Below are 26,975 nucleotides of genomic sequence, written 5' to 3' on the forward strand. Positions count from 1 at the left end.
TTTGTTTACAAATAGGTTTTTGAGGGCGATACGCCTCTATTATAGGTGCAGATTTTTTATGGTAAATACTGAGATCAGAAAGCATGCGTAACTGCATCATAGAGTGATTACATCTAGGCATTATTGCCAGCCAAGATTGATAAATATGCCCAATAAGTGTAATTGTTCTCTGTGTCAGCCCTTGTTGAAGGAATACCCTCGGCAATGGTGATCTTCGCTGTCATAGCTGCCATTAAATTATTCATTGTGACTAGCTGTCCTACTTTCCTTAGGTTTTCTTCTGCCATCTGTGACAGCTTCTTGATCTGTCCCCAGGTGGGTGACTTTGTTCAATGGGTGTTGCTTGTGACAGTTGGGGTCCTCCTCAGCATCATCCTCAACATGGCTGCAACCAGGGGGTCCTCGGGATGCTCCCAGAAACTCTTCCTTGTCATCTGGCTCATGATAAGGTTCAGGTGTCTTGATGATATCCAAATCGGCTGTTGATTTTGACCTGGAGAAACGCAAATATAACCTCTACGCCAAGTTATAATTTTACCTATTTCCCAATTTTTTGTTATTGGATGTCTCCACCAAATCAGTTGTTCTGCTTCTGTCTTTACAGCTGGTTTCTGTAGATGCTGTTCAGCTGCTGATGACATCTGGCCTTTGGGCAGGCTCAAAAAATTTAAAGTTAATAATGCTAAATTCAATTGTGCACGGGCTGTGCTATAATCCGTTTCTCCCCCTTTTTTGTTTTTGTTATCAGTTGTTCATCTGTATGAAATCGTAACTGAGCATTCTCAATTAACTGTGTGGACTGAACCATGTATGAAGAATCAGAAATCGCATTAATAGGCCTATCAAAAACAGTCAATACCTTAATTACAGCTACAAGCTTTGCTTTTTATAGGGAGACTGGAAAACTTTTCAAGCCAGAATAAGAAGCTTTACCATTACTAGACCTATCTGTAAAACAATGAAAATGCTTAGCAGGCTGTAGGTTGTTTACCGCAGGAATTGTAAATGCAAACCGTTCAAAGTCTTGCTCAGCTAAAGGGATAGTAAAGAAACAGTCTTTTAAATCTATGACTATTAAAGGCCAGTTTTTTGGAATCATAGCAGGAGGAGGCAATCCTGCCTGTAATGTTCCCATAGGTTGTATAACTGAACTGATGACAGTTAAGTCAGTTAACATTCTCCGTTTACCTGATTTTTTCTTAATTACGAAAACTGGAGAATTTCAGGGGAAGAATGTTGGTGCTGTGTGCCCATTTTCTAATTGTTCAGTAACTAATTTCTCTAAAGCCTCCAGTTTGTCTTTACTTAGCGGCCATTGTTCTATCCAAATTGGCGTCTCTGTTAACCATTTTAAAGGTATAGGTTCTGGAGGCTTAACAATGGCCGCCATCAAAAATGATATCCTAATCTTTGGCGAGAACTTTATCTTTCCACTTGAAGCGGTTCTTTCAAACCTTGCAATTTTTTTTTTCTAGTCTTATACGAGGGACATACCTCATTTCATGCATTATATGTTGACTTTGAGGGCTATATAATTGTTCTGGAATTAGAACTTGTGCTCCCCATTGTTGTAATAAATCTCTTTCCTATACATTTATCGGTACAGAAGTTATAATTGGTTGAATAGTCCTAGGTTGTCTGTCGGGCCCTTCACAATGCAAAAATATAACTACTTTGATATACTTCAGGGGCTTTACCAACTCCAACTATGTTAAATTGAGCGGGTTGAATTGGCCATGTGAATAGCTAGTGCTGTAGAGAAATGATTGAAATGTCTACTTCTGTATCTACCAAACCTTTAAATTTCTTTCCTTGAATAGTTATTTCATAGGTAGGACATTTATCAGTAATTTGATTTACCCAATAAGCTGCTTTGCCTTGTTTATTTGTGCCTCCGAATCCTCCTGTTCATTTAATTTCACTTTTTCCCATTCCTACATATGGCACAATCAGGAGCTGTGCTATATGCTCTCCTCAGTCTGCTTTCCAGGGAACACAAGTAGATATCGTAATTTGAATTTCCCTATTGTAATCTGAATCAATGACTCCTGTATGTATTTGTACCCCTTTTAAACTTAAACTAGACCTTCCTAAAAGTAATCCTATTGTCCCTGCTGGCAAGGGTCCACAGACTCCTGCTGGGACCTTTTGCGGGGGTTCCCCAGGTAGAAGGCTCACAGCTTTTGTGCAGCGTAAATCTACTGTGGCACTACTGGCTGTGGTGGGGGACAGACATTGTACAGGGGTGAAGGAATGGCCTGAGCTGGAAATGCCCCAGATTAGAATGGGGCCTGGCACGGACCCCTCATGGCGTTTCCCGAAATCGGGTTTCCTTCTTTATCAAACTTAGAGTGACACTGATTAGCCCAATGGTTTCCTTTTTTACATTTTGGACGTATTTCAGGATCAGTAGTTTTCTTTTTTCCTCTATCTGGCAACCTGACTTGCATATTTTTTCTACATTCTTTTTTAGTGTGACCATGCTTCCCACAGTTAAAACAAGCTCCAGGAAACAGAGTATTTCCTTTATCCACTCTCAGTCCTGCCGTTGCCTGTGCTAGCAGAGTAGCTTTATGCAGATTACCTCTGATACCATCACAGGCCTTGAAATAATCAACTAAATGTGCTTTCCCTCTGGTACTATGCAGAGCAGCCGGCAATCGGGATTAGCAGTGTTGAAAGCTAATAACTGCAACACTATATTCTGAGCAGCCAAATCTGCAATCATCTTTTTAAGAGACTCCTGTAACCAAGCTATAAAGTCAACATATGGTTCTTTGGGTCTCTGTTTTATAACACTAAAGGAAGGGTATTGTTCTCCACCTGAAGTGATTTTTTCCCAAGCTCTAATACACACTCCTCTAAACTGTTCTATGGCCTCATCCTGCATGAACACTTGTGCATCTAAACCAGTCCAGCTGCCAACCCCCAGAAGTTGGTCTGCAGTTATATTAATTCGAGGTTGGGCCTGGGCATTGTGAGCAGCCTGAATGGAAGCTTCATCTGCCCACCAAGTTTTAAATTGTAAGAACTGAGCAGAAGTTAAACAAGCTTAAGTAAGAGTGTCCCAGTCAGTAGGAATCATCCAACTGGAAACAGCAACATTCTTTAACAGTCCCATTACAAAAGGAGAACCTGGTCCATAGTGATTTATAGCTTGTTTAAATTCTTTGAGTAATTTAAAAGGAAAAGGCTCAAATGTAGCTATTATATTTCCCTGTTGATCTGGGGAGTGTATTCTAACAGGGAACTGCCAAGCCTCTAAGTCACCCTCTCATCTAGCTTGCTGAATTCCTGCCCGAATAGAACTAAGAGCAGTCGCTCAAGGCACTGCTTGAACAGTCACTCGGGCAACTATTTTTCACCCACTGTCCTCTGGAAAAGGAAGATCTGGAGGGTCAGGCCACTATTCTTCTTGAAAATAATAACGAGGGAGTGCAGAAGGGTAGGGAAGAACCTCTCCCTCCTTTGCCGCTTTAGCTTTACCTGGCCAAAAAACATGCTCTGTAACCTCTTTTGTTACTTCGTTATACTCTCCTTCCTCCCTCTCATCAGTGTGAAAAAGTTCTAAGGTGGAACGAACCACAGCCCATACTTGTCCCATTGTTATCCCAATGCTTCCAAGCTCCCCTTGTTACTACGGGGATTGCTTTAAGAGTACTCAGGTGTCCTCCAGCTAGTTCCACGTTCTCCAAGTGTTGCTCCGGCGACCCTTCAACCTGGATTCGAGCCCCAGATTGGGCGCCACTTGCCAAGACTAGCTTGGTCAGGGAGACCCTAACCCAGCGGTGCTAGAGGAATTAAAGACACACACAGAAATATAGAGGTGTGAAGTGGGAAATCAGGGGTCTTACAGCCTTCAGAACTGAGAGCCGCGAACGAGATTTGCCCACGTATTTATTAACAGCAAGCCAGTCATTACCATTGTTTCTACAGATGTTTTATTAACTATAAGTATCCCTTATAGGAAACGAAGGGATGGGCTAAAATAAAGGGATGGGCTTGGCTAGTTATCTGCAGCAGGAGTGTGTCCTTAAGGCGCAGATGGCTCATGCTGTTGTTTGTGGTTCAAGAATGCCTTTAAGTGGTTTTTCACCCTTGATGGGCCAGGTGTTCCTTACCTTCATTTCGGTAAACCCACAACCTTCCAGCATGGGCATCATGGCCATCATGAACATGTTACAGTGCTGCAGAGATTTTGTTTAGGGTCAGTTTATGGTCAGATTTTGGGGGGATCTCTTCCCAACAGTAAGGCATCAGTGAGTTTCTTGAGTTAATTGTGCAGTATGAAAACTGTTCATGTTTGTGTGAAAGTGACTTTTGTTAGATTCTTAGGAGTGTGTGGTCTGTTAGGATTATTGGCTTTGCATTGAAATTTGAAGTGCTACTTTGGGGTTTGTGGCTATGATGATATTTTGATTTGGTTCTTCACCAGTTGCTGTATGGTAATGTATTCATTTGCTAGAACTGCTGTAACGAAGTATCACAGACTGAGTGGCTTAAACAACAGAAATTTATTGTCTCACAATTCCAGGCACTAGAAGTCTGAGATCAAAGTGTATGCAAGGTTGGTTCTTTGTTGAGGTCTGTGAGAGAGAACCTGTTTTAGGCCAGTCTCCTTGTCTTGTAGATGTCCATCTTTATGTTTACATAGTGTTCTCCTTGTTTGTATGAAATCTCCCCCTTTTAAAAGGACAGGAGTGATATTGCATTGGGGGTCCACCCTACTCCAGTATTGCTTCATTTTAGCTAGTTACATCTGCAATGACCTTATTTCCAAGTAAAGTCATATTCTGAGTTATTGGGGGTTAGGACCTCAACATATGTGAATTTTGTTGGGGGAAGAACTCAATTTATAACACTATAACATTTTTAATGGTGATAAATGGAGAGCAGGGTAACCCTTGATGGATTTACTGCTGTCAGTTATGTTATACCATAGGGGTGCAAAGAAGAGTAAGATAGACTCCTTTCCAGAAATTTTACTCTAGCTAGTGATGTTTGAATCATTTATATTTTGAGGACTATGGAATATGAAATGCTTTCTTCATATTTCATCATTAAAGATATTTAGGAAAATTGTGTTTAGAATAAGTTTCTGAGGCCTTTAAGAATGTAGTCTTTCTCATCTAAGTAGAGTTGGAGATTGTAGAGAGAATTCTAGTGATTAATTTCCCAAAGACCATTTTGTGTTTGTTTTCTTTATTATAATTAGGAATAATTACTCTAGTCCTTACTGGACTTAAGCACTGCTGCCCTCAACGTTACTTATATTAAGCTGAATTGAATTTCACTGTTTAGATAACACATAATCCAGAATTTAGGAACGTGAAGGTCATCTTTGATCCCGTTATTCTGTAGGTAAGGAAACAAGACCCAGGCTACACAGGGCAGTTATGTTGTACATTTCTTACTGTTTTTCTATTTTGCACAACTTTTTGGTTAGAAGTGTAGGTATTCATTATGTTTGTTGAATTGAGTTGCATAAAAATTGGCAGTGCTAATTCATGTCCTAGAGACTAAACTTAAAATTATTTGTTTACTTATTTTGAGACAGACAGTGTCCTGCTCTGTTGCCCAGGATGGAGTGCAGTGGGACCATCATGGCTCACTGCAGCCTTGAACTGGGTTCAAGAGATCCTCCCACTTCAGCCTCCCAAATAGCTAGGACTACAGGCACTCACCACCACACACCCAGCCAGTTAATTATTTTTTTTTTCTTTTAGAAGAGATAGGGTTTGCTGTGTTGCCCAGGCTGGTCTTCAACTCCTGGCCTCAAATGATTCTCCCACCTTGACCTCCCAAAGTGCTGGGATTAGAGGCATGAGCTAATTGTGCCTGACCTAATTAAAATAATTTTAAAATACATTCTTAGAATTTGGTTTAAATAATTCATTTTATAGTGATAACATCTATGCATTCATAGGCCTTCTTAAAAAATTATAATAGTAGTATCTTTCTTTGCTACTTTGATAGAAAATGACAATAAATTTAGAGTATAAACATTGAATTGTAACCTTCTGTTGAGATCTCTAAATTCCATGGTGCAGAGCTTTTTCTACTTTATATTAAAGTTGTGTAGTCCCCAGTTTTTCATCCCAAATTCTTCCGAAAACAAATTAGCCTTAAGGGCATTTGAGATTTTTTTCTGGAACATTTCCCTTTGTTTCTTTACAGTTTGTCTATTCTATGTATTTTATGCAGTACCTTTGTGGTAGTTGATTATCTAGTAGGTACTTCTAGAACTAAAAGGTTAGAAGGTAAACGATATACCAGGAACTGATAGTTGGGGACAAAAGACAGTTAGTCTTCTTTATAATAATGAGGATGTTGGAAAATGATCTCACTAGGATAAGGGTATTAGATTAAGTGATTCCTAAGCTGTCATTCCAAAATTGTATGATTCTGTTAAATGGTCATGTGTAGAAGATGATGAATTAAGTGGAATGGTGAACATCTCTCACATTTTCTTTTTTAGAAACCCTGTAGTTCACAATTTATCTTTCAAATGAACCTTGTTACTTGCATTTACTATAATATATATAATTACTGTAATTAAGATGGGCAATTAGGAAGAACTTGTCAAATCATGAACATAGTGTATGGTATACCGGAGATAAAGAAGCCTGATTTATAGTAATACTTTCTAAAATGAGCTTCTAAATACTTGAACAGATTTTTCTTGGTTCAGTGTACTTTAAAGAGGAGATTGTCAAATTTTGCTGACAACCATTTATGGATAACTTTACCTTATCCTTTATAACACTTTATAACATGATCTTATTTTTACTAATGGAGTTAAATTTAAAAGTTGTTATTTTCTCTTGAACCATATCATATTAAGTCAGACCTTGCAGGTGCTGGTCAGGTTCTGTGAAACATGTTGGTGTTGGTGACATTAAAAAAAAAACTTTGATTATGCTTTTACAGTATTACAATTTCCCTTTCTATTTTCTGCTTTAGAGAGAGATGCTGGTCTTTCTGTAACGATTACACAGTGTTTCATATATGCTCTGACGTTTTTATAATAGAGGAAGATGAATGTTTGAATAGCTGTGTTGCCGTTGTTTTTTTTAAATAGAGCTAAATGCTTCCTAAGTTATAAAATAATCATTCTTTAGTGAAGGCGTTAATGTTGCACAGATGGTAGCAAAGGACTTTCCTTTGATTTTTAATAAGGAACTGGTTCGTCAAAGAGATTTCTCAGCTTCGGTTGTGAAACCTATAATAGAGAATAATTTGAAAGGCACACAATGTACATCATTATAATCCTTTGATGTAGATTAATGATAGCTAAATCACATTTTCTAATTGCCTCTTTTTTCTATAGTTGATTATTAAATTTTAAGAAAAAACTTGGCTAAGCAGCTCTTTAGTAACACGTGCATCTCTGTTCCTCAATATTTTGTGATGTACTCTGAAATTCAGAGAATAGAATTTTCTTTTAAATATTATTATTAAGGAATTTACTGTGCAGAGGAAGGACCAATGTTTTTCTTCATGAAATGAATATTATGATTTATCGTGCTGAGAAGCATTCACCCGTAAAAATTGTTGGTAGTTGTTAATAATGTGATTTATGTTCCAGCAGTAGTGTTTTGCTTTTTACAGTTTTATCTTAGATATTATCTTAGATATTCAGAATATCTAATAAAATTCAGAATATACAGTTATCTTTGTTATTGTGCTCCTTGCTTAGTTATGCAAGACACATAATTAAAATCTTCTTGAGTAACGTTATTACCAGATGAATAGTAAAATTGTGTTCATATCAATTACGTTGAATATGTTATCTTCATTTACTCATTTATAAGGTAGGAAATATGTACATCTGAGTATGAAATTTCTGGTCTTTTTAGATTTAGGTTTTTAGTCAGTTGAGTATGTTGCTGCTATATATAAGGCTTAATTTTCCTTTAAAAGCTCAATTCTACATTTTTAAAGTTTTTCAAACATTGAGAACCTCAGGGTTTGACATGGTTTTAATTGAAAATGTCATCTATGTTTAAAATAATTTAAAACAAAATCAAATGCAAGTTATCATAGACTATCAGAGGATTAACCTTTATGTCTCTGTAATCCTGAGTCTTTCTTGAAAAGTAGTCCTGGCAACATTTCATTTTGACCTTTCCTATAGACTTGAGATTGTATCAGAAGTGACTTGGTTTTGAAATCTACTTATCACTGCAAAGAAAAGACCTTGTTGAATCTAGACATAAAGTCTCTATGTGAATGGATACCTCTTTCTGATACTTTCCAAGATCCTGTCTTAATAACATTTTGTGGACCAGGTCATGTTCACCTATGACATTTAAAGGGTTTACGTAGGAGAATCTGCCCTTATTCAGATATGTACTCCTGCCTCCAGCAGGTTTATCATTTTACTGCCTTTTCAATGTCGTGCTTCCATTCCTTCTGCAGGAAGCAATGGCTACACTTCGGAGTAGAAAATCTTTACTCTTTTGCTAGGCAGGGATCATGTCTGAAATTTCTAGAGTTAAGTAATAATTATTTTATTTTTCAAAGCCTGTTTCCCATTTTTTCTTACCTGTTTTAAGGTTCTTTTACCAGTTGAATGTATTTTTAAAGATAGGACTTTTGTACTCAGGAAATATGAGGTGAAAGAATAGGCAGAAGAAGCAATTTTGAACTTGAAAGAATTGAGATTATCATTAACAATCTTCTGGTGCATTAATAATTTTAAGCTGGTAAAACAATAAAACAAGCTGTTCTGTGTGAATAAAAAATGACTAAAAAAATAAAAAATAATTGATGATGTACTTTTCTTTTGCTAATAAAGACATGAGAATGTTGAGAAGAAATTTATTCCACAAAACAGTAAGAAAATGAAAATAATGTATCTCTTAAGTATTAAAAGTTTGCAAGAATAATCACCATTTGAAAATGTTATTGAATATCTTAGTAACATCAGATGTTTATTTCCTGTATGGTGGATGTTTTAGCCCTTAGGAATAAGACTAGTGGCCACTGGTTTTCTTCTTAAGGTACCTTATGTTTAGAACTCCATTCCATTAAAATTTTTCTTTGGTTCTGTAATGTAAGTAGAGTTTTATGCAGCATTCTTTTCGATTTGAATGAAGAGCAACTTTAAAGATGAAAACAAAATTTGGGTAGCTTCTTTTTCTCTCTGTCTTTTTCTCTGTCTCTCTCTTTTCTCCTCTTTCTTCTTTTAATAGGAATCACAAAACATATTGTAAGAAGCCTGGTTGGTCAAAGGAGATTGTCTGTGTTAATTAGGAGAATGTTTGTCAGTCAGCGTGAAATCATTTGTTAATTATTTTTTTAATCTCATCAGGTTATTGTTATTTTTCCAACTTTCTTCCCTTTCTTATGTTCTTTTTTTCTTTCTCTCTTTCTTTTTTTTTTCTGGACCTGAAATTACCTTTTGCTAATCCAGTTTGTGTGGAGAGATAAAGCACCAGATTGGGAGTTAGGGGACTACTTCCTTCTTTTTGTTTTGACTTTAGTCCTTCATTGTTAAAATGAAAGAATTAGACTAAATTATTTTCAAGTTTTCTTTTAGCTCTTAAAATTAATTCTAACATCTCTTACATAAACATTTGGAAAGATTTAAGAGACTATCAAATAATGTATTCACTAGTACTTATTGAGTACTATCTATTCATGTGCTTACCACTGTGCTAGGCTGACCTGGGTTGATTTTTACCTATGTTTACATGGAGTGGGAGAGAATTTTAAGGCAATTTTTTTTTTCTTGGAGAAAATGAATATCCCAAAGACAAAAACAACGTAAGACAACTTGAAGGGAGTTGTCAAAATCAGAAAAGTGGATGATTTGTATGATTTGTCAATGAAAAAAACTTTTCCTCTACACTCTTAGGTTCATTGTATGGAGGCCTGTGAATTAAACTGTAAAAAAGATTAGTAAGAAAAAAGACAGATTTTTATTTATGAATATACATGTAAGTTCACAGAAAAATGTGACTCTCCAAACTGGCAAAAATGGGGGTTTATAAACCTAAATTAATGGGAAGAGGTAGAGGGAAGAAAAGGCTTCTATGGGAAGAACAAACGGCTTTATTTCTTTTTTTTAAATTATACTTTAATTTCTGGGATACATGTGCAGAACGTGCAGATTTGTTACATAGGTATACATGTGCTGTGGTGGTTTGCTGCACCCATCAACCCGTCATCTACATTAGGTATTTCTCCTAATGCTATCCCTCCCATGACCCCCCACCCTCCGACAGGCCCTGGTGTGTGATGTTCCCCTCCCTGTGTCCATGTGTTGTCATTGTTCACCTCCCACTTATGAGTGAGAACATGCAGTGTTTGGTTTTCTGTTCCTGTGTTAGTTTGCTGAGAATGATGATTTCGAGCTTCATCCATGTCCCTGCAAAGGACATGAACTCATCCTTTTTATGGGTGCGTAGTATTCCATGGTGTATATGTGCCACATTTTCTTAGTCCAGTCTATCATTGATGAACATTTGGGTTGGTTCCAAGTCTTTGCTATTGTGAACAGTGCTGCAATAAACATACATGTGCATGTGTCTTTATAGTAGAATGATTTATAATCCTTTGGATATATACCTAGTAATGGGATTGCTAGGTCAAATGGTATTTCTGGTTCTAGATCCTTGAGGAATGCCCACACTGTCTTCTACAATGGTTGAACTAATTTACACTCCCACCAACAGTGTAAATGCATTTCTGTTTCTCCACATCCTGTCCAGCATCTGTTGTTTCCTAGCTTTTTAATGATAGCCATTCTAACTGGCCTGAGATTGTATCTCATTGTGGTTTTAATTTGCATTTCTCTAATAATGATGATGAGCTTTATTTCATGTGTATTGGTCGCATAAATGTCTCCTTTTGAGAAGTATCTCTTTATATCCTTTGCCCATTTTTTGATGGGTTTTTTTTTTCTTGTAAATTTGTTTATGTTCTTTGTAGATTCTGGATATTAGTCCTTTGTCAGATGGATAGATTGCAAAAATTTTTCTCCCATTCTGTAAGTTGCCTGTTCACTCTGATGATAGTTTCTTTTGCTGTGCAGAAAAATTTTTTAATTTTTCTTCTTAAAAACTCTACTGAATCTTTGTATATTCTGTCTACCCTCCATGGAATCTTTGTGTTTTAATTCTTAATTATAAATCTATATTTTTAAAAAACTTTTAAAAAGTTATTTTATATATACATTTAGAAAATATATATATTTTCTAACTGTATAGTTTAATGAATTTGCACAAACTGAACTTGCCCGGAACAAAAACAATACCATGGAAGTCCCTCTTGTGCTCCCTTTCAGTCACTGCTTTTCCCTATAGGGATAACCAACTACTATTCTGACTTAACACATTAAATTAGTTTTGGCTGTTTTATATTTGATGTAAGTGAAAACATACAATGTGTATGTAGCTTCTTTGGCTTAAGAGATTATGTTTGAGTATGTAGTTATTGTTTATTTATTCGTACTAATCTTTGGTTATACAGCTTGAAGTTAATGTTAGATGATACCTAAAGGGTCATGACTATTGTCTTTAATCCCCTGTATTCATTTTGTCAGAGATAAGTCTCAAAATCATATAGTATGGGTCCTCCAACTTTGTTCTTCAGTATTATGTTGGTTGTTCTAAGTTTTTTGCCTTTCAAATTGTACCTTTCTTTTCCATGTAAATTTTATAATTGCTTGTTGAGTTTTACAAATAAACCTACTGGAATTTACATTGGGATTTGTTATATCTGTAAATCTGTTTGGAACAATTGGCATCTTAACAATATTGTTATAGTTCATGAACATGGTATATCTCTCCGTTTGTGTAGAATTCTTTAATAAGTATTTTGTAATTCCTAGCAAACAGAACTTACACATTCTGTTAGATTTGTATTTTATGGGGTTTTTTGGTACTATATTTGGAATATAAGTTTTATGTTTTGTTCTCTGCTATATCTTCAGTCTCTAAGATATGGCACAAAGTTGGATTCAGTAAGTATTTATTGAAGGAGTGAATATCTGCTGTCAAAGAGTTCATAGTCTAGGAGCTGAGAAAGAAGTACATAATTAAAAGATGATACACTTTAGGGGAACTATAAACAGAATTCTTTGGGAGCTCCTTGTGGGAGCAATAAAGTTCATGTAACAGATTTCTTTTTCTTTTTTTCCTGTCAGATTTGAAAGAAGATGACCCTAGGAGAAGTTTGTTTAATGATGCAGAAAACAAGAAGAATTCAATTAAAATGTGGTTTAGCCCTCGAAGTAAGAAAGTCAGATATGTTGTGAGTAAAGTTTCAGTGCGAACCCAGCCTGAAATAAAAAAAGATGCAAATGGTCAGCAAGACTCCTATGAATTTGTTTCCACAAGTCCTCCTGCAGATGTTTCTGAGAGGGCTAAAAAGGCTTCTGCAAGATCCAGAAAAAAGCAAAAAAAGAAACTTTAGCTGAAATCAACCAAAAGTGGAATTTAGAGGCAGAAAAAGAAGATGGTGAATTTGACTCCAAAGAGGAATCAAAGCAAAAGCTGGTATCTTTCTGTAGCCAACCATCCGTTATCTCCAGTCCTCAGATAAATGGTGAAATAGACTTACTAGCAAGTGGCTCCTTGACAGAATCTGAATGTTTTGGAAGTTTAACTGAAGTCTCTTTACCATTGGCTGAGCAAATAGAGTCTCCGGACACTAAGAGCAGGAATGAAGTAGTGACTCCTGAGAAGGTCTGCAAAAATTATCTTACATCTAAGAAATCTTGGCCATTAGAAAATAATGGAAAACGTGGCCATCACAATAGACTTTCCAGTCCCGTTTCTAAGAGATGTAGAACCAGCATTCTGAGCACCAGTGGAGATTTTGTTAAGCAAACGATGCCCTCAGAAAATACACCATTGCCTGAATGTTCTTCACCACCTTCATGCAAACGTAAAGTTGGTGGTACATCAGGGAGGAAAAAGAGTAACTTGTCAGATGAATTCATTAGTCTTTCTCCGGGTACACCACCTTCTACATTAAATAGTTCAAGTTACAGACGAGTGATGTCTAGCCCCTCAGCAATGAAGCTGTTGCCCAATATGGCTGTGAAAAGAAATCATAGAGGAGAGACTTTGCTCCACATTGCTTCTATTAAGGTAGGATGCTTACTCTGAAATACCATCTCAGAATGAGGCCACCTATAAAGCAATTTCTTTGGAGTTGGTGAAAAATGGCATAGGATTACTAGGATAATTAACCTTTCACAGACATGATACTTCCTCTGAACCAGAGAAGCCAGATTCACAGGGACAGCATCTCTACTTCAGTTGGAGCAGTGGCCCCTGAGTCTGGGCAGCAGGATCTTGTAGGAGAAAACCAGTATTTGAATATTTCCGCTTTTATTTTGCCAAGTGCTTCTGCTTTTGTCTATTTTACCTTCAGTTTTTATCATTTTGTTTACCTGTCCTCATGCTTTATGAATGTAGACAATTGCTAAGTTATTATAGGCAACAATGTTTTCCTAGTAAAAGAGCCCACCAGAATTTGGAAGGTTGAAGGATGTGGTCTGTACATTTCTCCAATGACCAGGACATTTGACTATCAGAAATGGCTCCTCTGGTTCACCACAAAGATGTCAGCCATTCCTTTTACTGACCTGTTCAATGAACGTTAATTCTCTTTAATTATTCTCAGCACCTGGGATGTGGCAGCATTTTTTGGAACCTGGCCTGTTTTCTAAATCTTTGAAATTGACACAGACACTACATGTGAAACAGAGCAGTAGGCACCACAGCTTTATAGGCTTTGCTCTGTGATTTCATGCAAGTGTTAGGAAAGTATGATATGGTAGACCTTAGTACTAAATTAGGATAGCTTTTATGCTCTCTTAGCGACTTTACGTAGTCAGTTCACCCAGGAAACCCTTTGGTCTTCTGGATGGGTAGAGAACTTTGGGGCATCTGGGAGGAACCACTTGGAGGCCCACAAACATGAGGCACCAGGGCAACATAAAACATTTGGGAAGAACATGGAGTAGACATTGAGCGTGGTCCAAAGATTCCTGTATTTCTGTGTGGAGAAAGGGAATATCACAAACAGAGCTTATCCCAACTGCTGCTGGTTTGTTTTCCTTGCTTTTCTTCCAGATTAATAAGGAATACAGTCAGCTCTGTGTATCTGTGCGTTCTATGTTTATGGGTTCAACCAACTGCGGATCAAAAATATTTGGGAGAAAAGCCAATAACAATACACAATAAAAAGTAATGCAAATTTTAAAATATTGTATAACAACTATCTACATAGCATTTATATTATATTACGTATTATAAGTAATTTAAAGATGATTTAAAGTATACTGGAGGATCTGTGTAGGTTATTTGCAAATACATCATTTTGTATAAGGGATCTGTGGATTTTGTTATCTGCTGGGACCCTGGAACCAGTCTCCCGCAGATACTGAGGGATGACTGTACTCTATTTCTGATACCAGTGAGGCAGGGACCTTACAGTATGACCTCATATCCTTTGGACATCTTGAATTTTTGGACTTGGCTCTGGTTGTGTTTTAGTTTTATTTCTGCAAATCTTGACTTACAAAATCAGACTTTTTTGTCATCTTTGTTATATATATGTATATTATATGTATATATAAGCTATTGTAAACATAAAGTTATAGACATAAGTAACTAGTGTAATTATTATTTTTGTTCATTTTTCTGACTAATACATAGTAATTTATGTATTTTGCTTTCTGGGAATTTTTTGGACTATCAGGCAAGCATTTGCTTATATTGGTGGAGACTTTTTTTCTAACCATAAGAATAATTTATTAATGAGGATCCCTAGGGTCTAGGCCAGAGTTTCGTAAATTCTTTCTTAAAGGGGCAGTTAGAGTAAACGTTTTCAGTTTGCAGGCCATGAAGTCTCTATAACTGTTCAGCTCTGCTGTCTTGGGTAAAAGTTGCCATAGATTGCTTCATACGAGTTTTGTCAGTTAGAGTTCTGCAAGAATTAGAATAATCCATTTTTATTTCCTTGGACTTAATTATTAAATGTGATTATTGTCACCAGTTATCAGATTATGTGATGGCACATTTTTTAAAAGTTAATTTTTATTGTTTTCAAAATCAATTAATAGTGTCCTTTTAAAATTTTTTTATGAGTTGAATGTATGCCTCTCACCTTAGCTTTATTTTAATAGACATATCCTTAAAATCAGTAGATTTGCTTATATATATATTTTTATTTATTTATTTATTTATATATATATATATATTTTGTGACAGAGTCTCGCTCTGTCACCCAGGCTGGAGTGCAGTGGCACAATGTCAGCTCACTGCAACCTCTGCCTCCTGGGTTCAAGCATTCTTCTGCCTCAGCCTCCCGAGTTGCTGGGATTACAGGCACCTGCCATCATGCCAGGCTACTTTTTGTATTTTTGGTAGAGACGGAGTTTCACCATGTTGGCCAGACTGGTCTTGAACTCCTCACCTTAGTTGATCTGTCTGCCTCAGCCTCCCAAAGTCCTGGGATTACAGGCATGAGCCACCACACCCAGCCAATCTTTTTAGAAACAGTTTTCATTTCATTCCTATCCTAATTTTCTCATTTGCAGCCAAGAATAAATAATCTATGTGTATACATATTGCAGTTCTGCCATCTTACTTATATTTTGTACCCACCTACTTCAGAAAAGGGTTTGAAGTGGCTCTAAAGTTAAAACTACTATAAAATGGAACAAGGAGTTGGTTAAGAGGAAAGAGTTACTACAACTGGAGTGAATTTAGTTTTGGTGACCTTAAAGGCAGCCAAAGCAAATAAGGGGAAGGACCAGGTTTTGTGCTGTCAAAAGGTATGTGTCTTTTTTGGTGGTGATTATATTTTGTACCCACCTACTTCAGAAAAGGATTTGAAGTGGCTCTAAAGTTATTTATACTTGCATTGTATTGTTTCTTAAGCATGTTGGTAAACTTGCAGTTTCTATAGTTTGAGCACATGGTTGCACTGAGCATGCTTGGTGTATGCACTGAGGGCAGAGAACCCAGCAGGAGTTTGTTCTGCTGCACTAGTTACCTTCCCCTACTGCAGGTAGGGCTTTACTGATTGATTTCTGAACTTGGAAACATTATTAATAAACATTCTATAATACCTGGCCCCAAACTACCTCTGGGCATCATTGTTGGCCATAACCTTTTCATAGCTACCACCCTACTAGCAGCTACTTCTCTTTTCTTGTCCCGACCACTTGCATTAGTTTTCTATTGCTGCCAAAACAAATTACCACAAAGTTAGCGATTCAAAGCAATGCAAATTAATTTTCTTACAATTCTGTACACCTGAAGTCTGGCATGGGTCTCATCACACTAAAATCATGCTGTCAGCTGTTTTCAGGAGGTTCTAGGAAAGATCCATTTTATTTTTATTTGGATGGTTGGCAGGGACTTCATCGTTCTTGTGGTAAGACTGAGATCCAGATTTCTTGCTGGTTTTCAGCTGAGAGTTGTTTCCAGGTTCTAGAGACTGTCACATTCCTTTAGTTCGTGGTCCTCTTCTTCATCTTCAAATCCAGCAGCAGCAGATTGAGTCCTTCTCACATCTCATCTTTCTGACATAGCCGGGAAAGATCCTCTGCTTCTAAGAATTCATGTGATTAAATTGAGCTACCTGAGAAATGCAGAATAATCTCCCCATCTCAAGGTGTGTCCACTTAATTATATTGCAGTGTCCCTTTCACCACGTAAGGTAATATAGTCACAGGTTCTGGGGATTATTTGTGAACATTTTGGGGGGTCATAATTTTTTGACCACACCACTGAAGTAGCTTCCTAATTTCCCTTTGTATTTCCTGCAGTCGGTTCTCTATGTAACAGCCAGAGTAATCTGACCGAAGTCAAAATTGTCATTTCTCTACTGTCCTATCAATAAGTCTTTTTTATACCCCTCTTCCTATTTGAATATCTTCATAACTCATGTTCCTTTTTGAATGTCCGCATCACCTTTGTTAAACCTTTGTTATGAATGGGAGATTTTATGAGAAAGTATTGTACCTAAGTAGAAACAAAGATACTCATTATTTGTTCTTCTGATTTATTACCACAATTACTTTTGCACCAACCCAGTAGAAAACAAAATACTAAGGATATAGAGAAAATTTTTTATTTTCCATTATGTCAGTTTTGCTTGAGAATTTGTATCATACTCACCTTCCTCTTTTCTTACCCCACACTCCCCTACCAAGTTCTCTAGCACAAATTCTTAAAATGGCAGTGATTACTCATAATTTATGCCACAGCAATGACTTACTGTGGAATAGAAGAATGGCTTGAAGCTGGCGTAACATGATGTATTAGTGATGTAGACATAATAGATAATGTTTTGAATGCAACTTACAGGGCATGGTATGCTTAGAACATAACAAAGGTGGTGAAGATCCCCTGGATAGAGAGAAGATCCCTTGTGAGGAGACTCATTAAGAGTTTAACTCTGTAGTTTATTATGCTTGAACACAGTCATGTTATATTGTGTGTGAAATTATGTATCCTTCATAGCAGCTTCATGAGAAGGTAACAAAGGAAACAAAAGCAGCCTTGGCATATGTGATATTTTCTCAAGAGTTTAATTTCTAAAATACCTCTTGGAGTCAATATCTATTTTCCTCCTCTGTTGCTTACCACATATGTATAAGTCTGCTTCTATATTACCAGTAACTTATTGTGCCATTGACTGGGTTATCAGAATTATCTGTTAAATTACAGGCATACCTCATTTAATTGCACTTCACTTTTTTTGTGCTTCGCAGAGAGTTTTGTTTTTGTGTTTTTTGACAATCCTGCATTGAGCAAGTCTGTCAGTGCTGTTTTTCCAACAGCATATGCTCGGTGTGTCTCTGTGTCACATTTTGGTAATTCTCATGATATTTCAGATATTTTCACTACTGTTGTATCTGTTAGGGTGATTTGTGATCAGTAATCTTCAGTGTTACTATTGTAATTGCTTTGGGGCACCACAAACCCTGCCCATGTAACATGGCAAATTTAATTGATAAACGTTGTCTTTTCTGACTATTCCACTTACTGATAATTCTTCCATCTCTCTCCCTTTGAATCCCTGTTTCCTGGGACACAAGAATATTGAATTTAGGTCAGCTAACAACACTACAATGGCCTTTAAGTTTTCAAGTAGAAGGAAGAGTCGCTCATCTCTTACTTTATATAAGAAGCTAGAAATGATGAGTGAGGAAGGCACGTTGAAAGTTGAGATAGGCCAAAAGCTAGGTCTCTTGCCAAACAGCCAATTTGTGAATGCGAATAAAAAGTTCTTTAAGGAAATTAAAAGTGCTACCCTGTTGAATACACAAATGAGAAGGAAGCATAACCGCCTTATTGCCGATATGAGGAGAGTTGAAATGGTCTAGATAGATGATCAAACCAACCACATTTCCTAAGCCAAACCCTACTCCAGTGGAAGATCGTAAATCTCTTTACTTCTGTGAAGGCTGAGAGAGGTAAGGAAGCTGCAGAAGAAAAGTTGGAAGCTAGCAGAGGTTGGTTCATGAAGTTGAGGAAAAAAAGCTATCTTCATAACATAACAATGCATATTGAAACAACAGCTGCTGATGGAGACACTGCAGCAGGTTATCCAGAAGATCTAGCCAAGATAATTATGAGAGTGGCGCACTAAACAACAGATTTCAGTGAAGTTGAAACAGCCTTCTGTTGGAAGAATACTTCGTCTGGGTTTTTCATAGCTAGGAAGGAGAAGTCAGTGCCTGGCTTCAAAGCTTCAAAGGACAGGCTTTCTTGTTAGGAGCTAATGCAGTCAGTGACTTGAAGTGAAAGCCAATGCTCATTTACCATTTGGAACAACAAAGCCTAGATGAGAGCACATCTTGACAGCATGGTTTACTAAATTTTTTAAGCTCGCTGTTGAGACCTACTGCTCAGGAAAGATACTCAAAATACTACAAATTGACAGTGCCACCTAGTTACCCAACTGTTCTGATGAGGATGTTATAAGGAGATTAATGCTGTTTTCATGCCTCCCAACAAAACATCAATTCTGTGGCCCATGGATCAAGGAGTAACTTTTACTTTCAAGTCTTACTATTTAAAAAAATGCGTGTTGTGGCTGGGCGGGGTGGTTCACGCCTATAATCCCAGCACTTTGGGAGGCCAAGGTGGGCGGATCACAAGGTCAGGAGATGGAGCCATCCTGACTAACACGGTGAAACCCCATCTCTACTAAAAATATAAAAAAAATTAGCTGGGTGTGGTGGCAGGTGCCTGTAGTCCCAGCTACTCGGGAGGCTGAGGCAGGACAATGGCGTGAACCCAGGAGGCAGAGCTTGCGGTGAGCTGAGATTGCGCCACTGCACTCCAGTGTAGGCGACAGAGAGACTCCGTCTCAAAAAACAAACAAAAAAAACCAAAACATTTTGTAAGGCTATACCTGCTATAGATGGGCTTACACTGATGGTTCTGGAAATGACTCACCATTCTAGATGCCATTAATATCGTCGGTGATTCATGGGAGGATGTCCAAATGTTAACATTAACAGTGGTTTGGAAAACAGTTGATTACAATTTTCATGGATGACTTTGAGGGGTTCAGGACTTCAGTGGAGAAAGTAACTATAGGTACAGTAGAAATAGCAAGAAAACTAGAATTAGAAGTAGGGCCTGAAGGTGCAACTGATTGCTACAGTCTCATGATCAGACTTTAATGGATGAGGCATTGTTTGTTATGGATGAGAAAGAAAGTGGTTTCTTCAGATGGAATCTACTTCTGGTAAAGGTGCTGTGAACATTGTTGAAATGACACCAAAGGATTTAGGAAATTACATCATCTTAGTTGATAAAACAGCATCAGGGTTTGAGAGGATTGGCTGCAATCTTGAGAGAAGTTCTGCATGGATAAAATGCTACCAAACAGCATCACATGCTACAGAGAAATCTTTCATGAAATGAAGCCAGTTGATGTGGCATACTTTATTGTCTTGTTTTAAGAAACTGTCATAACCACCCAAACCTTCAGCAACTACCTGCTTGCTCAGTCAGCAGCCACAGCATCAAGGCAAGACCATCTAGCAAAAAGATTGTCACCATTTTTTAGCAATAAAGTTATTTTCAATTAAGGTCTGTTCATTTTCTAAAAAACATAATGCTATTGCACACTTAGTAGATTACAGTATAGTGTACATATAAGTTTTATACGCGCTGGGAAACCAGAAGATTCGTGTGACCTGCTTTATTGCAGTATTTGCTTTATCACAGTGATCTGAAACTGAACCGACAGTATCATAGTGATCTGAAACTGAACCGACAGTATCTCCAAGGTATGCCTGTATTTTATTCAGTAAATTCTAACTAAGAAGCCAGAGAAATATTTAACATATTTTAGAGCTTCATTCCAGATGGTTAATTTTTGTATGTTTGTTTTAATGGCATCTAATTGCCAAGAAGGGAAGTTTTTGGTTCCTGGTCAGTTCATTTACATGGAAAAGCTTAACCATGCTAGGCAAGTCATTTGTCTTATACTTAATTGTAATGTTCTGTATTGTTTTTATGAATATGTTTATTATTAATGGTATTTTAGAAGAGCTAAGCTTTATAATAAGGAAAAGTTTTGTGTGGGTATGTTTTTGGAAAGTTTATATTGCTGGAATATGTGTGGATCTGCAATATGTACAAATGTGCGAAGGATCTTTCCTTTGATTGAAAGATTAGCAATAAAAGATTCAGTGGGATACACACACACTCTTATTTTCAGCCTTCAATATATTACTTGAAAATACCGAATTCATTGAAAATTTTTAATAAGCCTTGGCAAATACTTTCCTTAGGTAAATTATTTTTGCTATGGTTTAAGAAAAGTTCAATTATTCTTTCAAGTTGTGAGAAGCTCAAAAGTGAGTATTTGAAAGTAATTTAAAGAAGCCAGAATCAAAACTTAATTTATTTCCTGGCTACTTCATATCGGTTCAAGCTTATCCAGTTACTGTAGACTCTATCTAATTATCATAATTTTATTTATGCGCATGACATTACATTTACATGAAGTAGAGAGATGAAAATATGACAAACTTTCAAGTACTAGGGAGGAGAAAGCAGATTGGTTATAAAAAGCAAGCCGTTTGCTAATCAGCTATACGGTTCAGGAGTGGGGAGAATGTTAACAGAAGACACTTTGATAATATGAAGAGGTGACATGAAAGAAAAATAGCAACTGTCTAGCAACCTTAAAAGAGAGTCTACCTTTATTCTTTAAATTGTCACTCTGTTTCTGTTTGACTATTCCCATGAGACTCTTCCATTTCACAATTGTGTTTATATTATTTTTTAAGCTTCTTTAAGTTAATTTTTTTTTGCATTACCATGGAGAATTAGAATGGGGAAATTTGTGAGAAGGTTTTCTTGTGTGAGTACTTTCATGTTGAAGATAGGGAATGTGTGTGGTTCTGGCAGTTTATCTGCTCACTTATTACAGGATTGTTTTGGAAGAAAAATCAAATTTGTATCTTGGCAGATATTCCTGCATTCATTTGTAACCGATATGAATATAAAGCAAAAGTTGCAGGGGCTCACACCTGTAATCCCAATCATTTTGGAAGCTAAGGCAGGAGATTGCTTGAGTCCATTAGTTTGGACAACATAGTGAGACCCCCATCTCTACAAAAAAATATAAAATAAAATTAGCCAGGCCTGGTGATGTATGCCTGTAGTCCTAGCTACTACTCAGGAGGCTGGGGCAGAAGAATTGCTTGGGCCCAGGAGCTTGAAGTTACAGTGAGCTATGATCGTGCCATTGCACTCCAGTTGCTAAATACATGATAACTTGCTCTAGAAATGGAATTTGCACTGTTAAGAAATCTGGGAAAATGTCGCCTTTTTTTTTTTTTCTTTCTTTCTTTCTTTCTTTCTTGAAACTGGGGTAATTTGAAACCTATAATCCTTTTAGTCCCATTGAGCATTTAAGGTCATTTTGTTAATTTAGGAATATAAAATATGTGTTGCATGCGGATTTACTTTTTTAGAAAACGGAAGATTTGAGCAGCAGCCCAGAGCACAGAAACAGAGACAATTAGAAATAAAAAGCATTTTTTTTTTTTTTTTTCCTGAAATAGAGTCTTGCCCTGCTGCCCAGGCTGCAGTGCGGTGGCGTGATCTCAGCTCACTGCAACCTCCGCCTCCTGGGTTCAAGCAATTCTCCTGTCTCAGCCTCCTGAGTAGCTAGGATTAAAGGCGTGCGCCACCACGCCTGGCTACTTTTTGTGTTTTTAGTAGAGACGGGATTTCACCATGTTGGCTAGGCTGATGTCAAACTCCTGACTTTGATTTGCCCACCTCAGCCTCCCAAAATGCTGGGATTACAGGTGTGAGCCACTGCATCTGGCCAGCAAAATTTTTTAAAAAGCAAAAAAACCAACAAAAAAATCAAATATTTAGGAGAATTAGTGATTTCTACATTATCAAACCAACAGAGGAAAAAAAATTCATTTCAGGAAAGAGTATTGGGAGAGGGTGGGTGGGGAGAGATTTATTCACTAAAGAAGCACAAAGCTCATTGAACACAATATTATGCATGTAACTTCTGTCTATAGCTTTTTATTCAGTCTTTTTTGAGAGTATGCTCTGCTGGTTATTTTTGCTTTAGATTCATGGACTTAGGTACCGCACCCTGCCCTGTTATCCTAAAAGAACTGATTTAGTTATATTTGCAGTAACTGGTGATAATAGTGTAATTTCAAGAAAATTTTTACCTTCATCCCACTGCATAAATGCCTCCTTCCTAAAGCCTGACATTGTTTTACAAAGGGACAGTATCTTTTATATTACAGCTAGAGATTTTTAAAAAGGCTTTAAGCGTTAACACATACTTAAAATGTAATATATAATTAAATATAAACGATAGATGTCAGATCTTTACACATTACATGAAGGGACAAATTTAAGAGACCCTGGTATTAGATAGCTTGAGGATTATTATCTCTCATTTCTAGGAAAATGATCTAAAAAGAAGAGTAGGGGGGCAGACTACCTGAGACCAGTTCCCCTGACTTAATTCCTTTGCCACAGTCTACCTGTGCTGGAGGCTGGCAGCAGAGGGAAGCTTTTTTTTTTTTCCCCTCCTTATTTCAAAAGACAGCTTTAAAGTGACCTTAAAAGTCCACTCACTTATAGTAAGATTTAGTTGGATCATGACACACAAGACAGGGTTCAAAACTGGAAGGGGGTCTTCAATTTTAATGCCATTTAATAATTGACACTGCCTTAATATGAAAGCCGAATTAATATTGTCTGCCTTTAGAGTATTTTCCTTGCCTTGTGCCTCATTTTAATTCACTTATTCCCCAGATCTTGTTCATCTCATTTAAAAAGAGGCTGTGAATTCTAAAGTAAAGTTACTGTATTTCTTTCTTTTCCTCATCTGCCTCCTCTGCACTGCATCAGTGTGCTACTGTTGCTACTGTTCCAACATTGTTGCGTAGCTCTCCAGAGTACTGGAATAGAGAAATAGAGTGAGAAATTGAAAACCGTTTGTTAGAAAAGACTTGTAAGGCTGGCCAGGCGCGGTGGCTCAAGCCTGTAATCCCAGCACTTTGGGAGGCCGAGACGGGCGGATCACAAGGTCAGGAGATCTAGACCATCCTGGCTAACACGGTGAAACCCCGTCTCTAGTAAAAAAAAATACAAAAACAAAAACAAAAAATAGCCGGGCGAGGTGGCGGGCACCTGTAGTCCCGGCTACTCCGGAGGCTGAGGCAGGAGAAGGGCGCAAACCCGGGAGGCGGAGCTTGGAGTGAGCGGAGATCACACCACTGCACTCCAGCCTGGGCGACTGAGCGAGACTCCATCTCAAAAAAAAAAAAAAAAAAGAAAAGAAAAGACTTGTAAGGCTACATCACAGAAGCTCTATTTCCTACAGTTGAGTTAGTTGATAATGGGTGGTGATTTTAGTCCTGAACTGGACGGGGAGCAGGGGAATAAAAATGTAATGTTGATTCTGTGGGCTGATTTGAATAGGTTTGTACTGATCTTTTTTGCCATTTTAAACAGAGCAGTTGTTGCTTCCTAGAAAATGTTGTTGAACAAATAAGGTGAATATAAACTAGATTAATGTATTAGGATGGAGTAACTGCCAATAAAATGGCAGTTTTTTAACTTTGGTTTCACTGAGTAGTCTTCTGTGCTAAACAGTTTTGTTTGTTTTAAACAATACTAAGAAGCCATTTACATATATGCTTAAAAATTGTTTTTTTCTATTTCAAATACAAAAAATTATATTTTTCTTAAAACAAATGAAATTATGGCTTTTACAACTTCATTATGAGCAGATGATCTTTGGCCAGTGTCCTTTATTTGGTACCTTGAAATGAATTTTGAATATGACTTTCTAATAGGTTTTGTAGTCTGTATTCAAGCATGGCTGTATTTCTTGATATCTCAGAATAATTTATACATAGATAATTTCTTTTTTGTTTCATTTTTTTTGAGACGAAGTCTCACTCTGTGGCCCAGGCTGGAGTGCAGTGACATGGTCTTGGCTCACTGCAACCTCTGCCTCCCGGGCTCAAGTGATTCTCCTGCCTCAGCCTCCCAAGTAGCTGGGATTACAGGCTGACACCACCATGCCCAAGTAGTTTTCTATTTTTAGTAGAGACAGGGTTTCACCATTTTGATCAGGCTGGTCTCAAACTCCTGACCTCAGGTGATCCACCCACCTTGGCCTCTCAAAGTGCTGGGATTACAGGTGTGAGCCACCACACCTAGCCTAATAATTTATTAACTCATGAATAGTAGCCTTAAGAGAAAACGAATTAAGTTTTACTTTATATTGAAGAAGACAGCATTTAAAAAAATCTCAATATTTTCCTTTCTTTCCTTAATGCTTTTTAATTTCCATTTTGTTCATTTTTCTAGGGCGACATACCTTCTGTTGAATACCTTTTACAAAATGGAAGTGATCCAAATGTTAAAGACCATGCTGGATGGACACCATTGGTAGTTATCTGGTTTTTATTCTCATTCTTTTTATGTTTTACAGTTATTATAGTTTATAGTTACGTAGTTGTCTATATATCATCCTCTGCCACATGCCCTCTTTTTAGTGTGAAGAATTTATGTTTTCATCAAGTATGAGGACATGATTATTTTCCTTCTAGCTTTTCATTTGTGACAGGCAAGAAATTGGTTACCTTTTGACATACTACCTTTAGATTTAGGAATCCACTTGTACTATATTGCAGAATTTAGCTAATGTCTGGAGGTAACAGCTACAGCTGACATCAGGCTCCATTCTGTAGCACTGCATGTTACTGGAACCAAATTTCTTGGAACAAAAAGAGGTCAGAGGAACTGAGTATAGGAAAGTGATCACAAGGAAGTGATTCTTACTGAGGGTCCTTCTTAGCCTCAGTTATACCCTATCCAATTGTAGATATATAAGGCAGTAGAAATCTTTGCTTATACTAAACATTTTTTAAAAGTCTTTACTTATTATTACTAAAAATAAAAATGTGAAGCATAATCTGGAAACAGAATGACACAAATACTTGGAAACAATTGCTATGTAGGCCAATTACATTAGGGCAATAAACATGAGCTTTGAATGCAGCCACAGAAGTGTCAGCAAATGAAGTAGATGCCTTCATCCTGTAAACTAGAGATTCAGCCCAGAAATTAGGAGACTCAATAGGCTAGGTACGAAAAAGCTGGGAGGGTTTAGTCTAGATCAGTCACTTTGCTGGCTGGACTCTACTGGCTGGCTAACCTTTTCAAAGAAAGGTTAATTTTATTTTTGTCTTCAAAGCCACTAAGGCAAGTTGTAGTCAAGATTGGTTAGTTATTTAGAGGGTTTAGTGCCTAATTTGGATTCCTTTCTCCTAAAAATAGACCTATAGATATTGAGTGTGTTATCGCTTATTATGAATTGAAATAGATGTACTTAAAAAGTATAGAATGCCAGAGATTTGTTAGAATACAGCATTGTTTGTAGTTCATTAGACATAAGGAAAGATTTAGATCTAAGGCATCTTTGAACACTCCATTGTTGCCACTTCTGTCATTCAGCAAGCTCTTTTTGTATTCCTACTCGTGTTATTTCTCTTATCAATAACAGCAGCCATACAGCAATCTGTAGGTTCAGCAAATAGCTTGTCTTAAAACCCTCCGTCACGGATACTTACTTTGTTGCACGATATGTGTATGTACTGGTACAAATTTTATATATCATCTTGTTATTAAATATGTAGTCTTTTTTTCTTAATGTTTTACATTTATTGTAGAACATTTAAGGAGCTACCATTGGTTTAAAACTACATTTTCTTCTTAAAAAAAAAAAGTGCTTGACCTAAGGCTCAAATGAGAATAGCCTTTTCTTTTTTCATGAATTACACAGATCTTGATCGAAAGATTATTAATAGTAACTTTCACTCTGTCAACAACTTATAGTCTTTTTGAGTATTTAGGTAACAATAAATTTGCTGCCTGACGTTTACATTTATTTTTCTAAAGTGTGGTATTATAATATCATCCATTGCTCTTTCTTATCACTTCTTTTTCAAAAAATTTAATTAGCATGAAGCTTGCAGTCATGGGCACCTGAAGGTAGTGGAATTATTGCTCCAGCATAAGGCATTGGTAAACACCACTGGGTATCAAAATGACTCACCACTTCACGATGCAGCCAAGAATGGGCACATGGATATAGTCAAGCTGTTACTTTCCTATGGAGCCTCCAGAAATGCTGTGTAAGTAGTTCAACTTAAAAATTATTTTTAAAATCGATCTATATTCTTGAATCAAGGTATGTGATAAAGCAGAGACTTTAATACTCAAGTTGATGGCTTTCTTCACTTTCACAACTAAAATTAGATGTGATCATCAAATTCTGCATTTGTAATCAGCATTCATGCCCTTCCTCTTTATGATACAGTTGGTCCTTCATATTCTTGGGTTCCACACTTGAGGATTCAGCCAACCGCAGATCAAAAATAATTGGGAAATATCAATGACAGATCGGATAAAGAA

General features: G+C 37.0%; 1 protein-coding gene across 1 annotated transcript in view; it reads left to right on the forward strand.

Annotated features, from left to right (window-relative positions):
- BARD1 (BRCA1 associated RING domain 1) overlaps window positions 1-26,975 on the forward strand; it is an 84,713-nt gene that overhangs the window by 19,711 nt on the left and 38,027 nt on the right. Inside the window, 4 exon segments of the mRNA XM_050750476.1 lie at window positions 12,155-12,412; window positions 12,415-13,103; window positions 24,867-24,947; window positions 26,523-26,695. Of these exon segments, the coding sequence (XP_050606433.1) occupies window positions 12,155-12,412; window positions 12,415-13,103; window positions 24,867-24,947; window positions 26,523-26,695 (1,201 nt within the window).

The sequence above is a fragment of the Macaca thibetana genome, chromosome 12, assembly GCF_024542745.1.
Source record: "Macaca thibetana thibetana isolate TM-01 chromosome 12, ASM2454274v1, whole genome shotgun sequence".
NCBI classification, from domain to species: Eukaryota; Metazoa; Chordata; class Mammalia; order Primates; family Cercopithecidae; genus Macaca; species Macaca thibetana.